The sequence below is a fragment of the Lepisosteus oculatus genome, chromosome 9 (assembly GCF_040954835.1).
Source record: "Lepisosteus oculatus isolate fLepOcu1 chromosome 9, fLepOcu1.hap2, whole genome shotgun sequence".
In the NCBI taxonomy this organism is placed as follows: Eukaryota; Metazoa; Chordata; class Actinopteri; order Semionotiformes; family Lepisosteidae; genus Lepisosteus; species Lepisosteus oculatus.
Window position 1 is genome coordinate 2,425,395 of NC_090704.1, and position 18,188 is coordinate 2,443,582.

The 18,188-nt window shown below is 48.3% G+C and overlaps 1 protein-coding gene across 1 annotated transcript in view; it reads left to right on the top strand.

The window, feature by feature from the left end:
- szt2 (SZT2 subunit of KICSTOR complex) overlaps nt 1–18,118 on the top strand; it is an 80,924-nt gene extending 62,806 nt beyond the window's left edge. Inside the window, exons 62-74 of the mRNA XM_069193946.1 lie at nt 835–960; nt 1,727–1,929; nt 3,231–3,327; nt 3,419–3,499; nt 4,377–4,451; nt 6,746–6,811; nt 9,775–9,988; nt 10,398–10,581; nt 11,085–11,207; nt 11,455–11,947; nt 14,718–14,834; nt 15,829–15,897; nt 16,130–18,118. Of these exons, the coding sequence (XP_069050047.1) occupies nt 835–960; nt 1,727–1,929; nt 3,231–3,327; nt 3,419–3,499; nt 4,377–4,451; nt 6,746–6,811; nt 9,775–9,988; nt 10,398–10,581; nt 11,085–11,207; nt 11,455–11,947; nt 14,718–14,834; nt 15,829–15,897; nt 16,130–16,276 (1,995 nt within the window). The 3' untranslated portion in view covers nt 16,277–18,118. The remainder of the gene's footprint in view (nt 1–834; nt 961–1,726; nt 1,930–3,230; nt 3,328–3,418; nt 3,500–4,376; nt 4,452–6,745; nt 6,812–9,774; nt 9,989–10,397; nt 10,582–11,084; nt 11,208–11,454; nt 11,948–14,717; nt 14,835–15,828; nt 15,898–16,129) is intronic.
- The last annotated feature ends 70 nt before the right edge of the window (nt 18,119–18,188 follow it).

An 18,188-nucleotide genomic window follows, 5' to 3' on the forward strand; every position in this document is an offset into this window, starting at 1 on the left:
GTGCTGCACATTCTCTTCCTTTGTCTCTAGATGAAATATTTAATTACTTTTGCAGAAGGTTGCCATAATTTCGTAAAAACTTGATTGAGATCCATTAAAGTGTCTGGAGAAATAACCTATCAATAAAGAGCAGTCAAAAGATTAAAAAAACCCTATTAGGGGCCCTTGGGCAAGGAGGAAAATGTGTCAAAGATAAACTCTGAAGGATGAACGCCTTTGTCCCAGTTTCTCAGTTTGGCTGAAGTGTTTCTTCTGAAGTCAGAAGTCAGTGTAATTTCACAAAACTCTGAGAAGTGTAAATAAACCACTCCTCTGCGGCTCTTCGTGTTTTACACATACCATGGTATGAACCTTCTGAGCGTCATCTTTGTTCATTTCTGTAATTTCTCTATCAGATGGACCCCTCTTCTTTAATGTCTTCACTGACTGATTAATTGTGCCTCCGATTAATTAAAATGACAGGAGAGCACAGCAGAGCAGATTTATCAAGCTCTGAACACCAAACAGCGCAAGAAAAAGCCAACCTGTTTATCTAACAAATATATCAATAAGTAAGGTTTATGGGATTGAAGACTAAGAGCTGGGAATTAGCTAATGCTTAAAGTTATACTGGATATCAGTGAATATTTGTGAAAAATGTATCCAAAACAAAGTCCTTAAGAAACCTGTGCAGTTTTATTTAAAGCTATAAATATGTTTTGCAAATCGTGCCATGCCTGACTTCCATTCATTATGCGTTTGACTGCTGATAAATATTTGTGTACAATGGTACAGTATGTAACAAAGCCTGATGGAACTGGTTGCGAGTGTAACGCCTGAGGATTTGATTGGCAGGTGGCTGATTTGGACACTCTGAAACAGTCGTCCCGCCTGGTGCACTACTGCGCCACCCCGCTGCTCTTTGACCCCGTCTTCCGCAGGCAGATCCAGGAGGAGCAGGCAGGCAGCCCGCAGGTCAAGGTGCGTTATTGGCCACACATTGTTAGAAAGCTGCGAGGCCCCCCCGTTGTCGCCTGTTAAATCGGACTGATGCTGCTGAGGCTGTACCTTGAACATTCCTGGGAAACGTTTGTCTTGCTTGTTTTAGAAACTGGCCGCGCTCGTCAGTCTCTCGCACCGTTCCCGAAGCCCTTCATGTTTGTGTTGGCTATTTAAACCCCAGGAGCTTTCGCAGCTCTCTCCGAAGTGTGACAGCATGATGTCCTCTGGGCCTCTTTCTGTCATTGTTTCAGATGCGTGCCAAAAGCCATTTGTAAGGTACAGTGGGGGAAAGAGATGTCATTCACGACCAGACCCTGCTTCTTGTGCTGGGGCCCTCTCTGTTCTCCATTGGAACAGGATCGTGAATTTGTTTCCTTTTAAGTGTTCCCACGCATGTCCTTCTGTAAACGATTTAGAGAGTGCCGTGTGTCGGGGCCTGCGTTAGAAGGACTCTGTGCGTGACGAGTGCAGCAGCAGCACGCTCTTCGTCGTTCCCAAGGCGAAAGCCGTAGGGCTCCGGCAGCTCGCGGGGAACGGCGCTCTCGCACGCGTCCTGGGAATCCGTCTCGGCTCCGCGCGTCTCGCCGCGCCCCGGCCCGCCTCCCTTGTAACCCTCGCACAAGCCGGAGCAGCTGAGCGGAAGGAGTTTCCGGCGCCCTCCTCGCGTTGTTTTTCAGCCTCTTTCCCAGGTGCCCCGAGAGTTTGCGTAACCCGTCTCCCTGTGCCTCCTGCCTGACCCCCGCAGAAGAGGCATCGCTCCAGCGACTCGACGGCCTCCGGGCGAGACCGCAGCCACAGCTGTGACTCTGTGGAGATGTTGCCCAGCAGGATGAAGGACGAGCCCTGGTTGCAGGACATCTCCAACACCTTCCTGCAGCAGTATGTCCAGTACCTGCAGAGCATGGGATTCATCCTGGTGCAGGTCCGGCCCTCCTCCCCGGCCAGGAGGTAACTCACAGAGTGGCAACTGGCGATGGATTAGCGACCAGTGAAACTTATCCTTCTGTTCCTCACTGGCCCGGGCGGCAGCTGAGTTGCGAGTAACGATTAAATGCTGAGCTAGATTGCTCCTCTTTTATCCGGGTTTGCATCGTGCGTGCCGAGGATGACATTTAAGTGATCAAAAAAATCTTTGAAAATAATAAAAGCCGTGAACAGTCAGATGGAATTGTTTAGAAATTCAGATCTTATTTCTTCTTCACGCGTTGTCCTTCACGCGTTAATCCATCTACTTCCTTTTAGTGCCCATGGACTAGAAGAGTGCTGTTGTCGCCAGTAACTGTTATGACTCATTAACTATGGGAACTGTGACCATGAAGAATGAGATTAAAAACCAGCTAGGTGGAGATGCTGTGTATTCTGACCTCCGGAGTGTGCACAGCTAGTGTAAGGTGTAATTGTACTAGACAGCCAGCAGATGTTGCCTCCAGAGTATGGTTGCTGTTTAAGCAGTGCAAGCAAGCTGTTTGCAAAACGTTGCAAATTCTGAATGAAGCACAAAACCATGAACTTGGTGAAAGTACTATATAGTCGCCATGCTGTCACAAACCGCTGCCTCGCCCCGGCCGAGACCGACAGTTTGCGCGAATCGTGAAGTGGCCCTTCCTGCTCACTAGTCACTAATGACTAATGTGATGTGCGAGCGTGATGCACATGCAGAATTAACAAGCAAATCGTTATTTGTCTGCAAAACCATCTGGAGCTCAAATGCAATATTTCAGTTGGATTGAAAGAGATGTGTTCACAGGCCTGCTTGTGTACACTGTAACAGGGCCGCGTCACCTCACCAGGCGTTGGGTTGCCTCTGTTTGGAACCTCAGACGATGGCGGAAATGCAGGGCTGTGCACACCTGGGAATTTGGTCTGTTTTGTGATGAAAATTGGGGTGTGGAAAGACGAAGTGCCGCAAAGACTCCTTGCTCCGCTGGGTCTGTTGCCCTGGGGTCCAGGCCCATGTTGCTGTGGCAGAAGGCGAGCTGGTAGTTTCTCTCTTCATGAATGTGCGAGGAGGTTTTACACCTTGCTGTGTACGTCTTACTTTCACCGAGGTTGGAAATGCCGATTTTTCCTAACCTCCGAAATCTAAACCAAGGGTTGCGGTTCCCCTTTAAGGCTGGACCCCAGTAAATGCCGTAAGAATCCGATCCCCGCTGGCTGGCCCGGTCGGATATAGGGGAATGAACAGTCACCTTCCCTGCGAGCGGCCATGTTTGTCTCACGCCAGCCGCGCTCTCTTTCTGGCCCAGCAGCACTGCCCGGGCTCGAGCTATGGCCTTCAGCTCCCTGGCCACGGAGGGAAGAGCCTCCTTCTCCTGCAGCAGGCAGAGGAGTGAAGACAGCCCCAAGGTGAGTGCTGCGTCCTCGGCGGGAGGGAGAGGGAGCGGGCCCGGGGAGGCAGCTGCCGAGGGGTAATGAGAGATTCTTTCCTCCGTAGCAGAGCGGCGGATCAGGGACAGCTGCCTACCACCTCCAGCGGGCGTTGCCAGGGGGCATCGTGCTGATGGAGCTGGCCTTCCAGGTGAGAGCTGAGCCGCAGGGCCCGGGTCACACGCTGCTGGTAGCTGCAGGCACATTTCCCAAAAGCCGCCAGCAGTTCCGTTCTTCTGCTCTGCTCAAGACACACAGACACACACACACACACTTGGCTTGAGGCTCAAACACGTACTGTGCCTCCACAAAGAAGTGAGGAGACGTCTTATGAACTTGTTTGGCTAATGTTTTTATGCAAAGCGGTTTACCTGCGTGCCCTTTTAACCAGTGGGGCATCGTGACTGGAGCGATCCGAGAGAAGCCTCTGTCTCGGGGGTACCGCAGCTGTCCCCCAGCTGGGGTTAAACCTCCAGACCTCCCAGCTGTGATTCCAGAACCCCAACTACTCCTTCACACTGCTTCTTGGCAACAAGTATTGTTTTAAAGTGTGGAAAGACGAAGTGCCACAAAGACTCCGCTCCAGACTCCTTGCTCCGCTGGGGCTGTTGCTCTGGAGTCCAGGCCCATGTTGCTGTGGCAGAAGGCGAGCTGGTAGTTTCTCTCTTCATGAATGTGTGAAACAGGCCCGCTGCGCTTTTGCTTCTAGGACATGAAAGGAGAAATGTGTAGGGCCGAGTTAAAGCACTTTAAAACTCTTTGCAGAGCCATTTTTTTTTTGTTTACCAGTGCACGATCGAACCATTTAGTTTCCCAAACAGGCTAGTGCCTGTTCAACCATAAAACCACAACAACACTCAGGAGGCAGTGAAATCTTCATTTTCTCCCAGCTTTTAAAAATGCAAGATCTTCACTCTTGATGTGAAGTATTAGTGTCTTTGGGGGGGGGGGGCTTCCTAATTGCGGCATTTGTGCAATATTGTTACATGGAGGGGTGACGTTTCTTTGTCTGCTTCTCTTCCTGGCAGGGTTGTTACTTCTGTGTAAAGCAGTATGCTCTGGAGTGTTCGCGGATTCCTATGGGGCAGTCTGTCAACTCGCAGGTAACGGGCATTTTACACGTTCGTAAACAGAGCTCCCCTTTCATGAAGCAGCCTGACTGTCTCTCTTTCTTTCCGGGAGCCTCTTTTTACAGCCAGGAGAGTGCTTGCGAATGGATTAGGAGTCCGGGAGCAGTGGAAGGGAAAGATAAACCACCTCGTAAACATTTCCTTTAGATGCACATGTTCTGCTAGGACATGCTGGCCAAAGTCTTGTGTTTTTCTTTTTTCTCCTATTTCTGCTCGTATTTTACTTGTTAATGACATACACCCTACCCTCTTTCATCTTTGTTTTTGATTTTTGGTCCAAATTACTCAGATGGAATAAGTCCAGTTTTATTTCAAATGTGGCATAATTAACTGTAAATAGATTGAAATTATCCCTCTGTGTTTACCAAAACATCTCCAGATGTTGCTTGCCAGAAGCTGTTTCTGTAAAGAGGCAATATCAGCTCCTTCGCTTCAAGTCTGTGCCTGGCAGCTCCTGGAATATTTTGGGGATTTTGTTAGCACAGTTGCATTTTGTTTATAACAATATTGCACAAATACAACACATGCAGCACGTTTTAAGGTCAAAGGAGCAAACATTTTGAATGCCAACTTGGATACCAATGTTATAAATAATGGATTTGATATGCAGACTCAAGGTACATATGACTTGGGGTGCAGAAGAGTATTCTGCTGGATATATAGTTCATAGCATCTGAAAAAAGTGGATACCCAGACGTTCTGTGAACCCCCACATTCCCTTCTCCAGGATTGTACCATTTAAAATTAAAAAGCTAGTTATTTAGAAAGATATTTTCTCTTTTTTTGTAATTTAAAAGGTATAAGTAATACAATTTGTGGATTTCTGATTTTTTATAGCCACTCACTTACAGTACCTGATCACCTAGCTATCATAAAGAAGGGGAATGTCTGAAGTAAAAAAGAGCAAAATTGGGTCTATGTTTGCAGCTTTTTTTGTAAGATTTTAAAGATCAGTAGCAGTGAAAATTATGTATAGAAATCTTATGTATTTCAGTATCTTTTATTATGCAGTTTCCCAATCTTTGCACTTTGCTTTTTTAATTATTTGTAATTTGTTACCTACACTACAGCACTTCCATCCTTCCATTTTCTAATCCGCTTATCCAGTTCAGGGTCGTGAGGGGAGCCAGAGTCTATCCCAGCAAGCACTGGGCACAAGGCAGGGACGCCAGTCCATCGCAGGGCACACACAGACACACACACTCGCATCAGGACCGGATTTTAAAGATGCCAGTTAACCTATCAGCATGGCTCTGGACTGTGGGATGAAATCGGAGCACCCGGAGGAAACCCACACAAATGCGGGGGGGGGGGGGGGACATGCAAACTCCACACAGACAGCACCCCAGGAACTGAGCCCAGGTGCCCAGCGCTGCCAGGCAGCAATGCTCACCACTGCGCCACTTACAGTACTATAATTTCTTCAAGAGAAAATGTTATTGATTTAAAGGTGCGTAAAGATTTAATGAATAGTAGGATGTCTTGTAACATTTTATTCATTAATATTTTTAACATCCAGAAAGGATTATACAGAGCTCCTAAGACATCCAGCTACACTGTTGATTTTAAGGACCACTCTTAGCATTCAGTGTGGTAATTGCAGTCTCTTTTATCCTGCTCTCACTGTGATTTTATTTTTTCTGTAAACATCCTTCTTAGTCTTCATCTGGAGACGCAGAACGGTTGCTCAGGATAAAAAAAATTTGAAATGAGGCGAAGAAATGAAGGAGGATGATGAGGAAATGATTATTTCCTGTGCCACTAAAATTTCCAGCAAATAGATAAGATGAAGTGAATCTACAGATTCACAAGTACAACGTACAGGTTTGGGTGTTTTGGATTTCTTAATTAAATGCAAAGACGTACGTTTTATAACGAGCCTGAGCCGAGTTCATGTTGCAGCCGGGTGGCTCTGCTCATTTTTTAAAATGTCCGGTGGGGGTATTTCCAGGCCTGGCTTCTGCTGGTGGACTTGGGCGAGACAAGATGTGCACGCTGCCCGGCGTGGCCGATAGCACCCGCTCTCTCTGCGCCGCGTGGTGTAGCTCCTGTTTCCTCCACCTGCCTGTGTGTGTGTACAGTATGTGTGTGTGTGTGTATGCCCTGGCACACGTCTCTCTTTCTCTCTCTCCCTGGTCTAGATGCCACCCGTTAAGCGCTGCTTGTTTCTAATCCATGTCCGTGTGTGTCGAGCTGCTGTGTGTGCAGAGCTTGTGTTTCCACAGCGTCTGTGTTCCCAGTCCCATCTCATCTCCTCTCTCCATCAGGGCTCGCTCGGCTCCAAACCTCGGAGCAAGCCGTACGCCGAGGCCGCCTCCGTCTCAGAATCTGCGGTATGTCCCAGCACTCACGGGGGCGGGGGGGGCCTCCTTCCAATCAGGGCTTCATTCTCCAGAACCCCTTTCGCATTTCCCCACCTGTCCTTCCCAGAGCCCTGTCCTCCGTCCTGTCTGTCCCTCCGAACACGTGCTGGGCTGGTTGCTTCCTTTCTTTCTGTTTGCGTGTCTTGAGTCCGTGCGTCGTCCCGGGAGGAGAGAGCAGAGACGATCTCTGAGCTGAGCTCACTGGGGCTCAGACTGCTCACCCCTGTTGCTTCGGGTATGCCTCCGTAGGGTCATTTTGCTCTGGGGTGATAACATAATTTGCTGGGGGGGGGAGCGCTGTGACTTCCTGTGGGCTTCCTTTTATATCTGCAGTGGTGGTATTTCAAAGGTCTTTTATTTCCCTTTCTGAACCCACCTTTCTGATTGTGAGATTTTAAAAAATGTTCGTGCTCCGCTGAGCCGTGATGGAGTCGCCCTCAGGTAAGTGGCCCCGAGAGAGGGTGACCTGCGGGGGGGGGGGATCTCTCTGCCAGTCGTGCTGTCTCACTGCGCGCACCCTTCCGGGGGCCAGTCAATGAGTGTCGCTACCGTCTGGTGTCGCTGGGGCCCCTGGGTGAGTCAGCGAGTGCCTCAAGGGGCCACGTTTTCAACGCGCTGTCTGTCCCACTGCTGGCATGGTGTTTTTGCTAATGGTGTCAGGGTGAAGAGTGAGTGGGTGAGTCATGCAGGCGCTCGTTGGCACAATCCATGTTAATAGCAACTCTGCAAGCACTGGGGGTGCGTTATGTGGTATGTTAACGTGTTAGCTGACTGTGGCTGGAGAAGGATCATCGGGCTAGAGGGCACCTCTGTCTTGCCATCTCTCTCTGTGTCTGACTCCTGCTGGGAATCAGTGAGCTGCCTGTCGGCTTGGCCTTTCCCTCCTGGACAACCTTCTTCTTTCATCGTTTCTTCTTTGGGTTGATGTAAATTTTTGTGTCTTGTGCAATAACTTTTGTTTTTTGTTTTTTCAGTTTTTACATTCTCTGTTTTTAGGTGTTGGCACTTTGTGTTAAGTTTGTGGAGCGTCAACATGATAGGTGTGTGTGTGGAAAGTGTGCAGAATCATGTACTGTGTGTGTGTCCGTGTCGGGAGTCTTGTTTTTAACTCACTTCTTGTTTTAATTGAAGCTGGAGCTTTGGAGAAAAATCTGAATCCACATACACATGCAGTTACCATGATGGTCTGCTGGACTCTTCCCAAACGATGCAGCCTTCCGTTTCTTTCACGCACGATCAAAAAAGACATTTCACTCTCTTCTGATCACTGTCTCTCAGTTGTGTGGGTTTGGAGCGATTTTTAAACACAGAGATTGTCACTTCTGGTCGCCAGAAGGCAGAATCTCTTGGGTTTTTTTTTTTCATCTCCAAGCGTTCCAGCCTGGAATCCACAATGATATTTCATATGTTTCATCCTCTCATCACCGTCCAGCGCGGCACAAACACGGTTCCAGTTAGGTTGGGACGGCGAAACGTGTTGACGTAAAAAGAAGTTTAGTGTTTTCAATAGGACTCAAAATGGGGAAACCCTCTGGGACCCCTGGTGCTTGAACGTTACACCACCTCTTGCAGCTGCACACCACAGTGGCTAAGAACCATTTCGGGAAGGAGCTCACACCTTTATTGTCTTCACGCCTGTCTTCCACCCGTTCCGAGAGACTTGTGTATTTCCTTCTGTACTGATGGCTTGGGGCACCAGGCACAGCGCCGTGCTCCCAGTTTGACAGGTTGGCGCGGGGCTGTGGAGACGCGCTTTATCTTTCTGCCAGTAATTCCTAGTCTTGTTAGCACAAGGGCAGAAGCATTCTAAGATGTACGTTCTTGTTGAGATTTAGAATCCTCTATAATGTTGAACAGAATAGGGTTTGTCAACATTTAATCACGTTTACTGACATACTCTGCTTAGGCTTTTGGGACTCTTTGATTTAATAGGATCTATTTGCATTTGTTCCAGGCAAATGGCCCAGATGAAAGTCACTTGTGTAGCGGCAGTTTTTTGTTTTTTTTTCCTCTTGGTGTCTTTACTGTTCTATAATTACATGATGCTTTAGCCTTTTTTGCATAGTATTTTGCATTTGATATTAAGGCTTTTGTTGTTCAGTCTTTGATGCTGGAATATAATTATACAAAGTAAATCTGATTGCTGTTAGGGAGTTGGTTGCAACACATTTTTTTAAAAAGTGTCTGCAGTCAGCAGTTAAAGAGTAGAGCACATTCAAAGTAGGGCTTATTTAAGTAGTTAAACAGCACCATCATAAAATATATAACAGTGGACTGGGGTGGTTATTTTGTAATTTGAAGATAATGGTAAGGATATTGTATTGGATAATACTGGGTTAGGTAATGTGGATAAAATGTGGAGAATCCAGTAAGGAACAGTCCTAAATGTTTAAAATGATTGTATTAGGATAGAACGACTGGGTAAGGAGTAGAGAGTGTAGAGAGGAGGATGCTGGCTCAAATCCGAGCTGTGCCTCGGTCAGCTGACTGAAACCCGTGTTCCCCCAGCAGCGGCACGCAGTTAGTGGATGGTTGCCAGGCGGCGATGAACGGCTTCGGTCTTCACGCAGCTGCAAGCCACTGTGAGCTGGTGCTTTTGCCAGCGGCGGCCACATCATTCCCTCAGCCCGTTCTGCCAGGGAGCTGGAAATAGCAGGAAGTAGCAGCTCTGAGCGTGCGTGTCCCAGGGTTGGTGCGCGTTGACCACATACTGGAGCTCCTGAATTAAAAATGAGGGAATAATTGAAGGACTAAGCTTTAGGAGTGCCGCTTGCGTACTTTGTAGTTGTAGGCGACGGGGAGGGGGGGGGGGTTCCCAGGGATTGTCATGCTTGCAGCACGTCGATCCTTCTTGTGAGCTGTTCCTTGCCAAGCGAAACGGCGGAGGGAGCCAGCCATGTGTCCGGTGACTGTTGGCGCTAACTCTCTTGCAGCTGTCCATGCTGTTCACAGAGGAGTGCGACAAGGTGCGGGACCTCATGCACGTGCACTCCTTCAGCTACGACTTCCACCTGCGGGTGGTGCACCAGTACCTGGTGGGCTGCCACATGACCCTGCGCCAGGGCTACCAGCTCACCAGCTTCCTGGAGGACTTCATCGCCCACCACCCGGACATCCCCAAGTTCGGACGGAACCACGTCTTCCAAGGTGAGCACTGAGTGCCGCCCCCACCACCTTTCGTCCGCACGGGGCAGAGAAGCAGCCTTCCTCTCTGCAGCCAGAGAGGAGGGAGTCATTTTCTAGGTGCGATGCGTGTAGAATTAATAATAGCTGTTTAATTGGTGCCTGCGCTTCTTCCGTTTAAAACTGATTTACGGCGGAATGAATCGCAGGCATGTCCCCATCCTTCGCTAGGTCTGTTTGCGCTGGAAGCGGCGTTTTGAGCCGGCGGAATTTTTTTTTTTAATGAATAGAAAAACTATGGATTTCTCAGGGCCGTGCCTTGACATGAGTGAGTGTTATTAGAGTAGAAGAATGCAGCTGAGCAGCAGGTAATTGGCTTGAAGAGCACTTTGCTTCAGCGGGCTCATTTGGCAGCTCCTGCCTCTCCCGACAGGTAGCTTCTCCCTGTCGACGGGAATGATCACGGCACACCAGCTGTACAACTACATCACGGACCACGCGGGGACGTACAGCATGAAGCCTCTGCGGATGTCGAAGGCTGCAGTGAGCAGCGACGGCAGGAAGGGGGCGCCCAGCGCCGACCTGCATGAGTATGCCCTGGTGGTGCTGTGGAACAGGTACGGGCTGGTACCCCCGACCGACACTCGGCTGGGAGCGGGCGGAGCCCCCAGACTGCCCTGCCATGATGCCCAGTCCTTCTCCGGCTCTGACCACAAGGCTAGGAATTAAAACACGTGGAGAGAGGAGGAAGAAAAAGATTTCGCCTAAAACTTGCCGAAGATCTTCTAGATCTGAAAACAAAGTAGGGGATACTGTTCATTTCTGTCTGCTGCAGTGTTTATCAGAGAATGTTGACCTTTTGACCTTAAACTATGGAGCAGAAAAAAACACTCTGGTATTGATGGCAGAAAAGTCCCTGAACTGAATTGTCTGCTTTTGTCTCTGTGCAGCTGGGGGACTTTTACTTTATTAACTTTCTGCCTGAACTTTCAGTCCGACTGCCTGTGTGTTGTGATTTCTGAAGTTTATTCGAAAAGCTGATGTCATATAGGTTTTGCTTTCTCCCAACCCCCCCACCCCCTCCAGCCCAGTCGCTCTTATTCCTCTGGTCTCTCTGCAGCTCGGGCTCTTACAAGGACCTGGAGGGTCTGCGTCACCACGACGACTTCGATGTGTCTCTGCTGGTGTGCCACAGCGCGGCTCCGTTCGAGGAGCAGTCTGAAGAGGAAAGGCACGTCCTGAGGTGAGCGGGCCGCCCGGGAAATCCGCCGGGCACTGCGGCCCGGCTGCGCGTCGCAGGTGGGACGATTTAGACGCGCATTGTCTCCTCCCGTTTTGGCGCGCCTGTGGCTCTTAATGGCCGTGATTCACGTCCCGGGACGGTTCAAGCCCCCCGCAGGAGCGCGGGCACAGTACCGCGGCGTGTCGAGTGAAGGGCCCGTGTCCGTGTCCGTGCTCACCCATGATCCCTGTGCGTTGTGTCCCGGCAGGCTGCGCTACTACGTCATCATGACCAGCCAGCGGGAGCTCTTCCCGCGGCTCACGGCCGACATGCGGCGCTTTAAGAAGCTGCCCCCGCTCCACCGCGAGCCCGGGGACCCGGGGGCCAAGCCCGCCCCCGGGGAGAGGGCGGAGCCGGGCGGCGCCCAGGAGCTGGAGCCGGAGCTGTGGGAGGAGGGCGCCAGCGATTCGGGCGAGTTCTACCCGGCGGGGCAGCAGGGCAGGCTGGCGCCGGGCCTGTTCTACTCCTCCCCGCTCTTCCCGCTGCTGGCCTCGGAGGTGACCGCGGCCCGCCGGCAGATCCAGACCGGCGTGCAGCAGGCCATGGCGCACTGCCGCCGGGACAACCTCTGGAGGCGGCTCTTCCACGGGGAGCACCTGGCCCTGGACAAGCTCAAGCTGAGCAAGCTGTCCTTCGCCGAGCTGGAGGAGCTGCTGGACGCCGTGCAGAGCCGCTCCGTGGGCGAGGTCGACCCCCAGCTGGTAACCGCCCGCGCCCACAGGCTGGTCACTGGGGGGGGCGGCAGGAGTAGTCCCTCATGTCCTTTAGCCATTTCAGCTTGCCCTTGCAGATAGCAGCCATCACCAACAGGAGGGTTCCTGTAGGTAGTTAGCAGGTGATTGATCCAGGATCTCATCCGGCTCTTTCTTGAAAGAAACCAGGGTATCGGCTTCAAGGGCAGGGCTGGGTAGCCTGGGTCACGCCCCCCGTTGGTGGTTTTGAAAGTTTTAGATTCACTTTCTCTTCGTTTTTGCCTGTGCTTCGTGTTTCCCTGTTCACTCTGAAGAAGAGCATTGAGCAGACTTTTTGGGTCCCTTCTCCCCTCAAACTGGAGGCCGAGAAGGGTCGGTTTCTTCCACCTGTCAGTACAGGACATTCCCTTCAGTCCCAGAATTCGTCTCAGTGCCCTTTCCTTTTCTTAGTTATGCTGGGCTTTTTACCTAGGTCTTCTCCTAGGACTGTGTGAACAGATCGACACTGAGCGCTTGCAGCTGTTGAAGGGTGTGATGATGAATGTGAAGACAGAGTTAAGATAAGATCACTTTAAACTCATACATTTGTATAATTACCCCAGCTTGTATAAATACCCCAGCTTGCTCTCCATGAGACACGCAGACAGGGAGAGAAGCTGGGGGTCAGAGCGCAAGTCAGCCATTTATACAGCACCCCTGGAGCAGCTGGGGTGAAGGGCCGTGCTTTAATTCCTGGTTTTCAGCCATGTGTTGTTTTCTGTTTTTGCCTCCTGTCTGGTGTTTCAGATGTTTTCAGTCTCAGGTTTGTGTTTTTTTCCTTCCCGGTAAAGTCCTGGTAAGTGATTTTGTGGGAGCTGCTGATGGGGCCCGGTGAACCGTGCTTTTGCAGCTATAGAGAAATCATAATTGTCCTTCTGTTACTGTTCATTGTTGCGGTGCTCATTGTTTCTGTTTTCTCAGGAGGGAAACCTTCTTGCCCAACTTAAATTTGTGCAATAAGTTCAAACGAATGGCCACAATCCATTCTTGTCAGTGCTCTTCTTTTACTGTACAATTAAAAATAATAGACACTATCATTCTAAACACTTGATTGAAGTACAGTTCTAAAGGAGAATGCATGTCATGTAGGGCTCTGGTTGATAATTGAAACACAGAAACCCAATTGCAGTGGTGCCAGTTTTCTCTTCAGAGTGCAGTTAGAGCTCCTTTCACTAACCAGTCTTTGTGCAATTTAAACCTCAGTCTTCAAAGTGAAATAGAAACCATTATCTCAGGAGGCGCGCATCAGAAACAGTCTACTTGGGTAGCGTTGCTTACACAGTCCTCCTTAAAAAAAAAAACCAAGGAGCCATCTCTCCTGTGATGGAGTGCGATATACAGAGCTTTCCTCAATGTTTCAAGTGCCAGTGTTTAATGGTCATTGAGTCTTTTCCCATTATCTGTCACGCTGTCAAAATGTAGAGCAAGCTGCAGAGAGCTCTGTGCCAGAGTCAACCTTATACCTCTGAATTAATCAGCATACTGCTTTCCTTCACAACATTTCGGCGTGGGCCTAAAGGTTTCACCTTCTTTATACATACACTACACCCTCCTTATTTATGAAACAGATAAAATCCATGTCCTCATTCTCTGACAAAATTATATATTCCCCAGCCATCTTCACTTAATCCTCCAAGCTAAAGCCTGGATCTCCATTGTGCATTAGGCCTTCTGTAGGCTCATTTCCAGTGAGAGTAAAAATGTGTCTACTTGTGCTGAACATCTTTTTCTTCTTACAAATGGAAAAGCAAATAACATAGTCCCTGTATACCACTGAGTGAACAAAACAACACTTGTCTTTACATCAATACTATACATCACTGTCCTTCCTGACTGCAAACACATCCTTAAGTTAGCCGTTATGTCATAAATCATATCCCCCCAGGCATATTCAATGTATATTCAATATGCGTCAACAGAATCCCTCTACATTACATTGTGAAAATGAAAATCTGCTGCATATGTAGTAGATTTAAATGTAGCAAAGATCCTTTTGTTAAGAAAAAGCCGCTACTTTCTTCTCCTGATAGCTTTGACCGCTTTAAGTATTTTGTTGTTTTTTCAGAAATTTGCATGGTAAGGTCTGAACGGAAAACTATTCATCAGGAACGCGTTTCTCAAAAAGGAAAATGCACTCTCAGAATGAACAGGGGAATACAAAGCAGAGGGCACAAGTGGAAACTAGGTGAAAGTGAATTTAAACAGGAGGCAGTCCTTTACACACAGGGTTGTGGGAGTGTGGAACAAGCTGCCTGCCCCATGTGGTTGAAGCCGATACCCTGGCTCCCTGGAAGAGAGACCTGGATGAGATCCTTACGAGAAACTGAATGAGCTGAGGGGGCCGTGTGTTATGAAACATACGAAACCTTTAGTGTGTTCTAATTGCATGATGCGTCACGAAAGATCCCTGTTACAGCTAATGACATGACGAGAGTCAACAGGCTTCAACATGGTCTCGGAGCCAAGTAACATACGCCTACCTCCTGACAACAGCAATGGGGCGGGCTGCCCACTTTGCATCAGGGTGCGCGATGGAGCCTGTGGTAGTCGGCAGCTAATCAAGCTGGGTATTCGTTTCGTCACACGTTGGACGCAGCCCCTTAGAATTCAGAAACAGCGTTATCACTGCTTGCTGTGGATCCTCTTATCAGATCCTCTACGGTTGAAAAATTTTGGCTTGCCAAAGGGCTCTGCAAAGCACCGCTGAGCTTCGGCAATCACGTGTCTCTGTCTGATCCAGGACTGCTTTCTGACCATGACGCCTGGCTGGTACCAGAGTCTGATCAAGGTGCTGCTGTCCCGTTTCCCGCAGAGCTGCCGGCACTTTGTGGACACCGACAGCGGGATACAGTACCTGGTGAGGGTCCCGCCTCTCCACCTTCGCGCTGCAGCTGCGCGCTTGTTATTATGAGCCCAAGCGCCGGTTTCATCCTCAAATACCAAAAAGGCCTCTGTAAGCCTTAGACCTCCACCATGTATGTGTTTGTATACTGAACAGCAGAGTTTTTGTAGCCATGGCAGTGGATTCAACATCCTTTTCATTCATCCTTTTCACAAAAATATTCTGCAGCCCCTATGTTCCTTTTCAAGCTAGTAAATGGAAAAACCAGAAGAATATTTGAATCCTGGCTGTTTTTATGCTCAGCCATTTGCATTTTCCCTCTAGTTTCTACGCAGCCTCTGTAATGAGAGACGTGTTTGCAAAACCGTGTAAATGAAATGCTAAAAAGGTTCTGTGGATTGACTTCTTTACTATATAACATCTGTGACCTCACCACTAAGTGATGAGGTTATTCGCAGCTTAGTTGTGTAGGAGATTCGTTTCTGCCAAGATTACAAGGAGTTTCGTTAGGTTGAGATGTCCAGATGCCACTGGATCAGGCCTGGGTGATCACTAGCCAGCCACGCCTGCCCGAGCTGTTGTGTGTCACCAGGGTAGGGGAGAGCACCGGCCGGGATAGGGAGAACAGGTCCTCCTGTCCACTGTGCAGTTTAGGGATCTGAGGCATGATGAAGTGAGTCTTACACACATGACACTTGCAAAATTAGATGGCGGCTGTATAAATCAAACAAAAGGCAGTCCCACATTTCCCAGTGATTGTGACACCCCAAAAGCTGATGGGGGGGGGAAAAACCTCCTATTTCTACATAATCTCCAGCGGGCTATGCATGTAACCTGGAATAAGACATGCTCAGAGGCAACACAGAGAGGGAAAAAGGGCTCTCGTCATTTTTGTGCTGCAGATTACAGTGACATCTGGGGCACAGAAGTCCTTTAGGATACGTTATCGCTTTTCACTCCCCACATTTATTCTCTGTTGTTTGATTTGTCCTCTTTTTTTTTTTGGCAGGCTGTTTTAAACCAAAAATTCACGGACTGTTTTGTTCTGGTCTTCCTCGACTTCCAGGCTGGGAAAACGGTGAGCCAGTTTATCTTAATCGTCATCATTATTATTTATTGAATCTCTGCTGATAACATTAATTCTAATCAATGACTGTGAAGGCTCCAGACTGTAATCCTTCCTCTTATCCTCGCAGTCGAATCGAGCACGTCCAAAAGGCGAACGGATGGGTTTAGTGCCGTGACACGTTGACGAATTACCATCAATAAAAAATGGCGTTTCTGTGCCACTGTTTTTTTTTCTTTTCCAGAGCCTGAAGGTAGTTTTCAGAGAACCTTTGCCATCCCAGCATCCTCAGCCCAGCAGCAGTCCCCCTCCACAGTTAGTGTCCATGTACCACCACCTGGAGGCTGTCATCAACACTGCCTGCTTCAACCTGTGGACAGGCCTGCTGTAGCGACTGGCTCTCCAGGAGACTGCCGTGCGAATACTGTCCCTATACTGGCTCCCTCTGCCTTTAGAGCGCTGTTACTAGGCCTCTCTACGCACAGCCGTGGTATAAACCTAATCATGCCTTGTCTAGATGTTACTCCATCACTTCGTTTGGCTACATCGATATTTGACTTCAGCTGCTCCCATCCATGCCCGGACCGCAGCGCCTCGCTAACGAGACCCGCCTGTCCGTGCCGGCCAAGCATCTCGACGCTGGCCACATGGGCATCGGCAATCGCCACAAAACCACGTCGAGAGGTTCACCCCCGTCGTGTGGTGCCAAATCATGCTCTGTTTAGCATGGGAAGAGGTTTCCTGGTCTTGAAGATGTCTTCAGTTATTTTAAATGTTTTTTTTATTTATATTTTCATTTAATTTTTCCGCCGTGCTTGACAAAAAAAAAAAACCTGGGATGCAATAACTGGAGGGCCAGTGTCGGCGTCGTGCAGGAGGCTGAACGATACCGATTAAGAGCAGCCCGCAGATCAAAGTTTAGCGTGCTTGTTAGTATCTCTCTGAAGGCCGAGGCGTTATCCAGAACAGAGAAGGCTTAATGCTTCTGTTGGTACACTTAACTGCATGCACCCTAAGAGGCCATTTATCTTGAGCAAGGGCACTTTACAAAGGCAGGAGAGGCTTGGATAAATACTACTACCTCAAAGTGCTGACCTAAGATTGATGAAGCTTCTTAGTCAGAAGTGAATATTTTACGGAACAGGGCATACGGTTTAGCATAATGGTTTAAATACTTATGCAATTAGCCCTTTAAAGGCATGTCCTTCTTTCTGAAGAGGAGTTCTACGAGGCATGTGTTTCTGATCATCTTGACAATGGGACCTTTTCAGTTCAGAAAAGTTCATCTCACCCTTGCTTGAAATAGGCTGAGAAATCTTCAGCCCATGTGCCCTTAATCATCCACAGAATTCCACTTATACACCCTATATAAAACTAAATTAAATTAGGAGGAAAAAGGAGTTTTCACCAACATCTGACACTAAAAAATATGAAAATTCAACAATGTAGAACACAGAAAATGTTTCAAATTTAAAACAGTAATTTTTTAAAAAAATAAGGTCTCAAAATACAGTGAACGGTCCCCGCAGTTTGACCCACGACCTCTCAGATTCAGGTATTTGTTTTTCATGGTTTTATCATTTCTGCCGTCTCCCCACAGCCAATAACTACCTTCTGAAAGTGCCTGTTTTTTTTAGCATTGGGAGAGAGATTATTGTGTTGACCTGGGAGAGGAATCTTTGAAACGTCAAGCTGCCAATGAAGTCCCCCTCAGGTGAGGGTGTTGTGTTCAGTATTGGGCAGGAGGTGCCCCTCTGGCATGGTACAGGCTTCACTTGTTCCTTACACTCTGTTCCACCACATGAGTGCAATAAACACACAGCACTTTCTGCCGAGCTGAAGGACGTCACTTGCCAGACTACGTATTCCTGCCCAGCCTTAATATTTCACCTAAACTGATTCGGAAACCAAATAACCTTTGCACTCTATAAACTCCACGTTAAAAGAGATGAATGAAGAGAAGGAAAGGTTTTAATCGCAGTTCTACGCAGGACAATGTACTTCTTTTTTTGCAATTTGTTTTCAAGTTAAGAACACTGGGTATTTAATAAGGTCTAACTATTGATGTACTTTAAAAATGCAAGTTCCTGGAGTTTAGTATTTTGTGTTTTGACAAGTTAATCTTAAGATTTGAGTGGTCTGACAATGTTGTATATGTACATTATGTATATATAAGATTAAAAGAATATTTGAAGTGTAAAACAGAATTAAACTTTGCATTATATTAAAAATACTGATGTCTGTTGTGTTTAAGATGAATTTCTGGATGCCCTATGTTGCTCAAACACCGGTTGCAGTTAGTG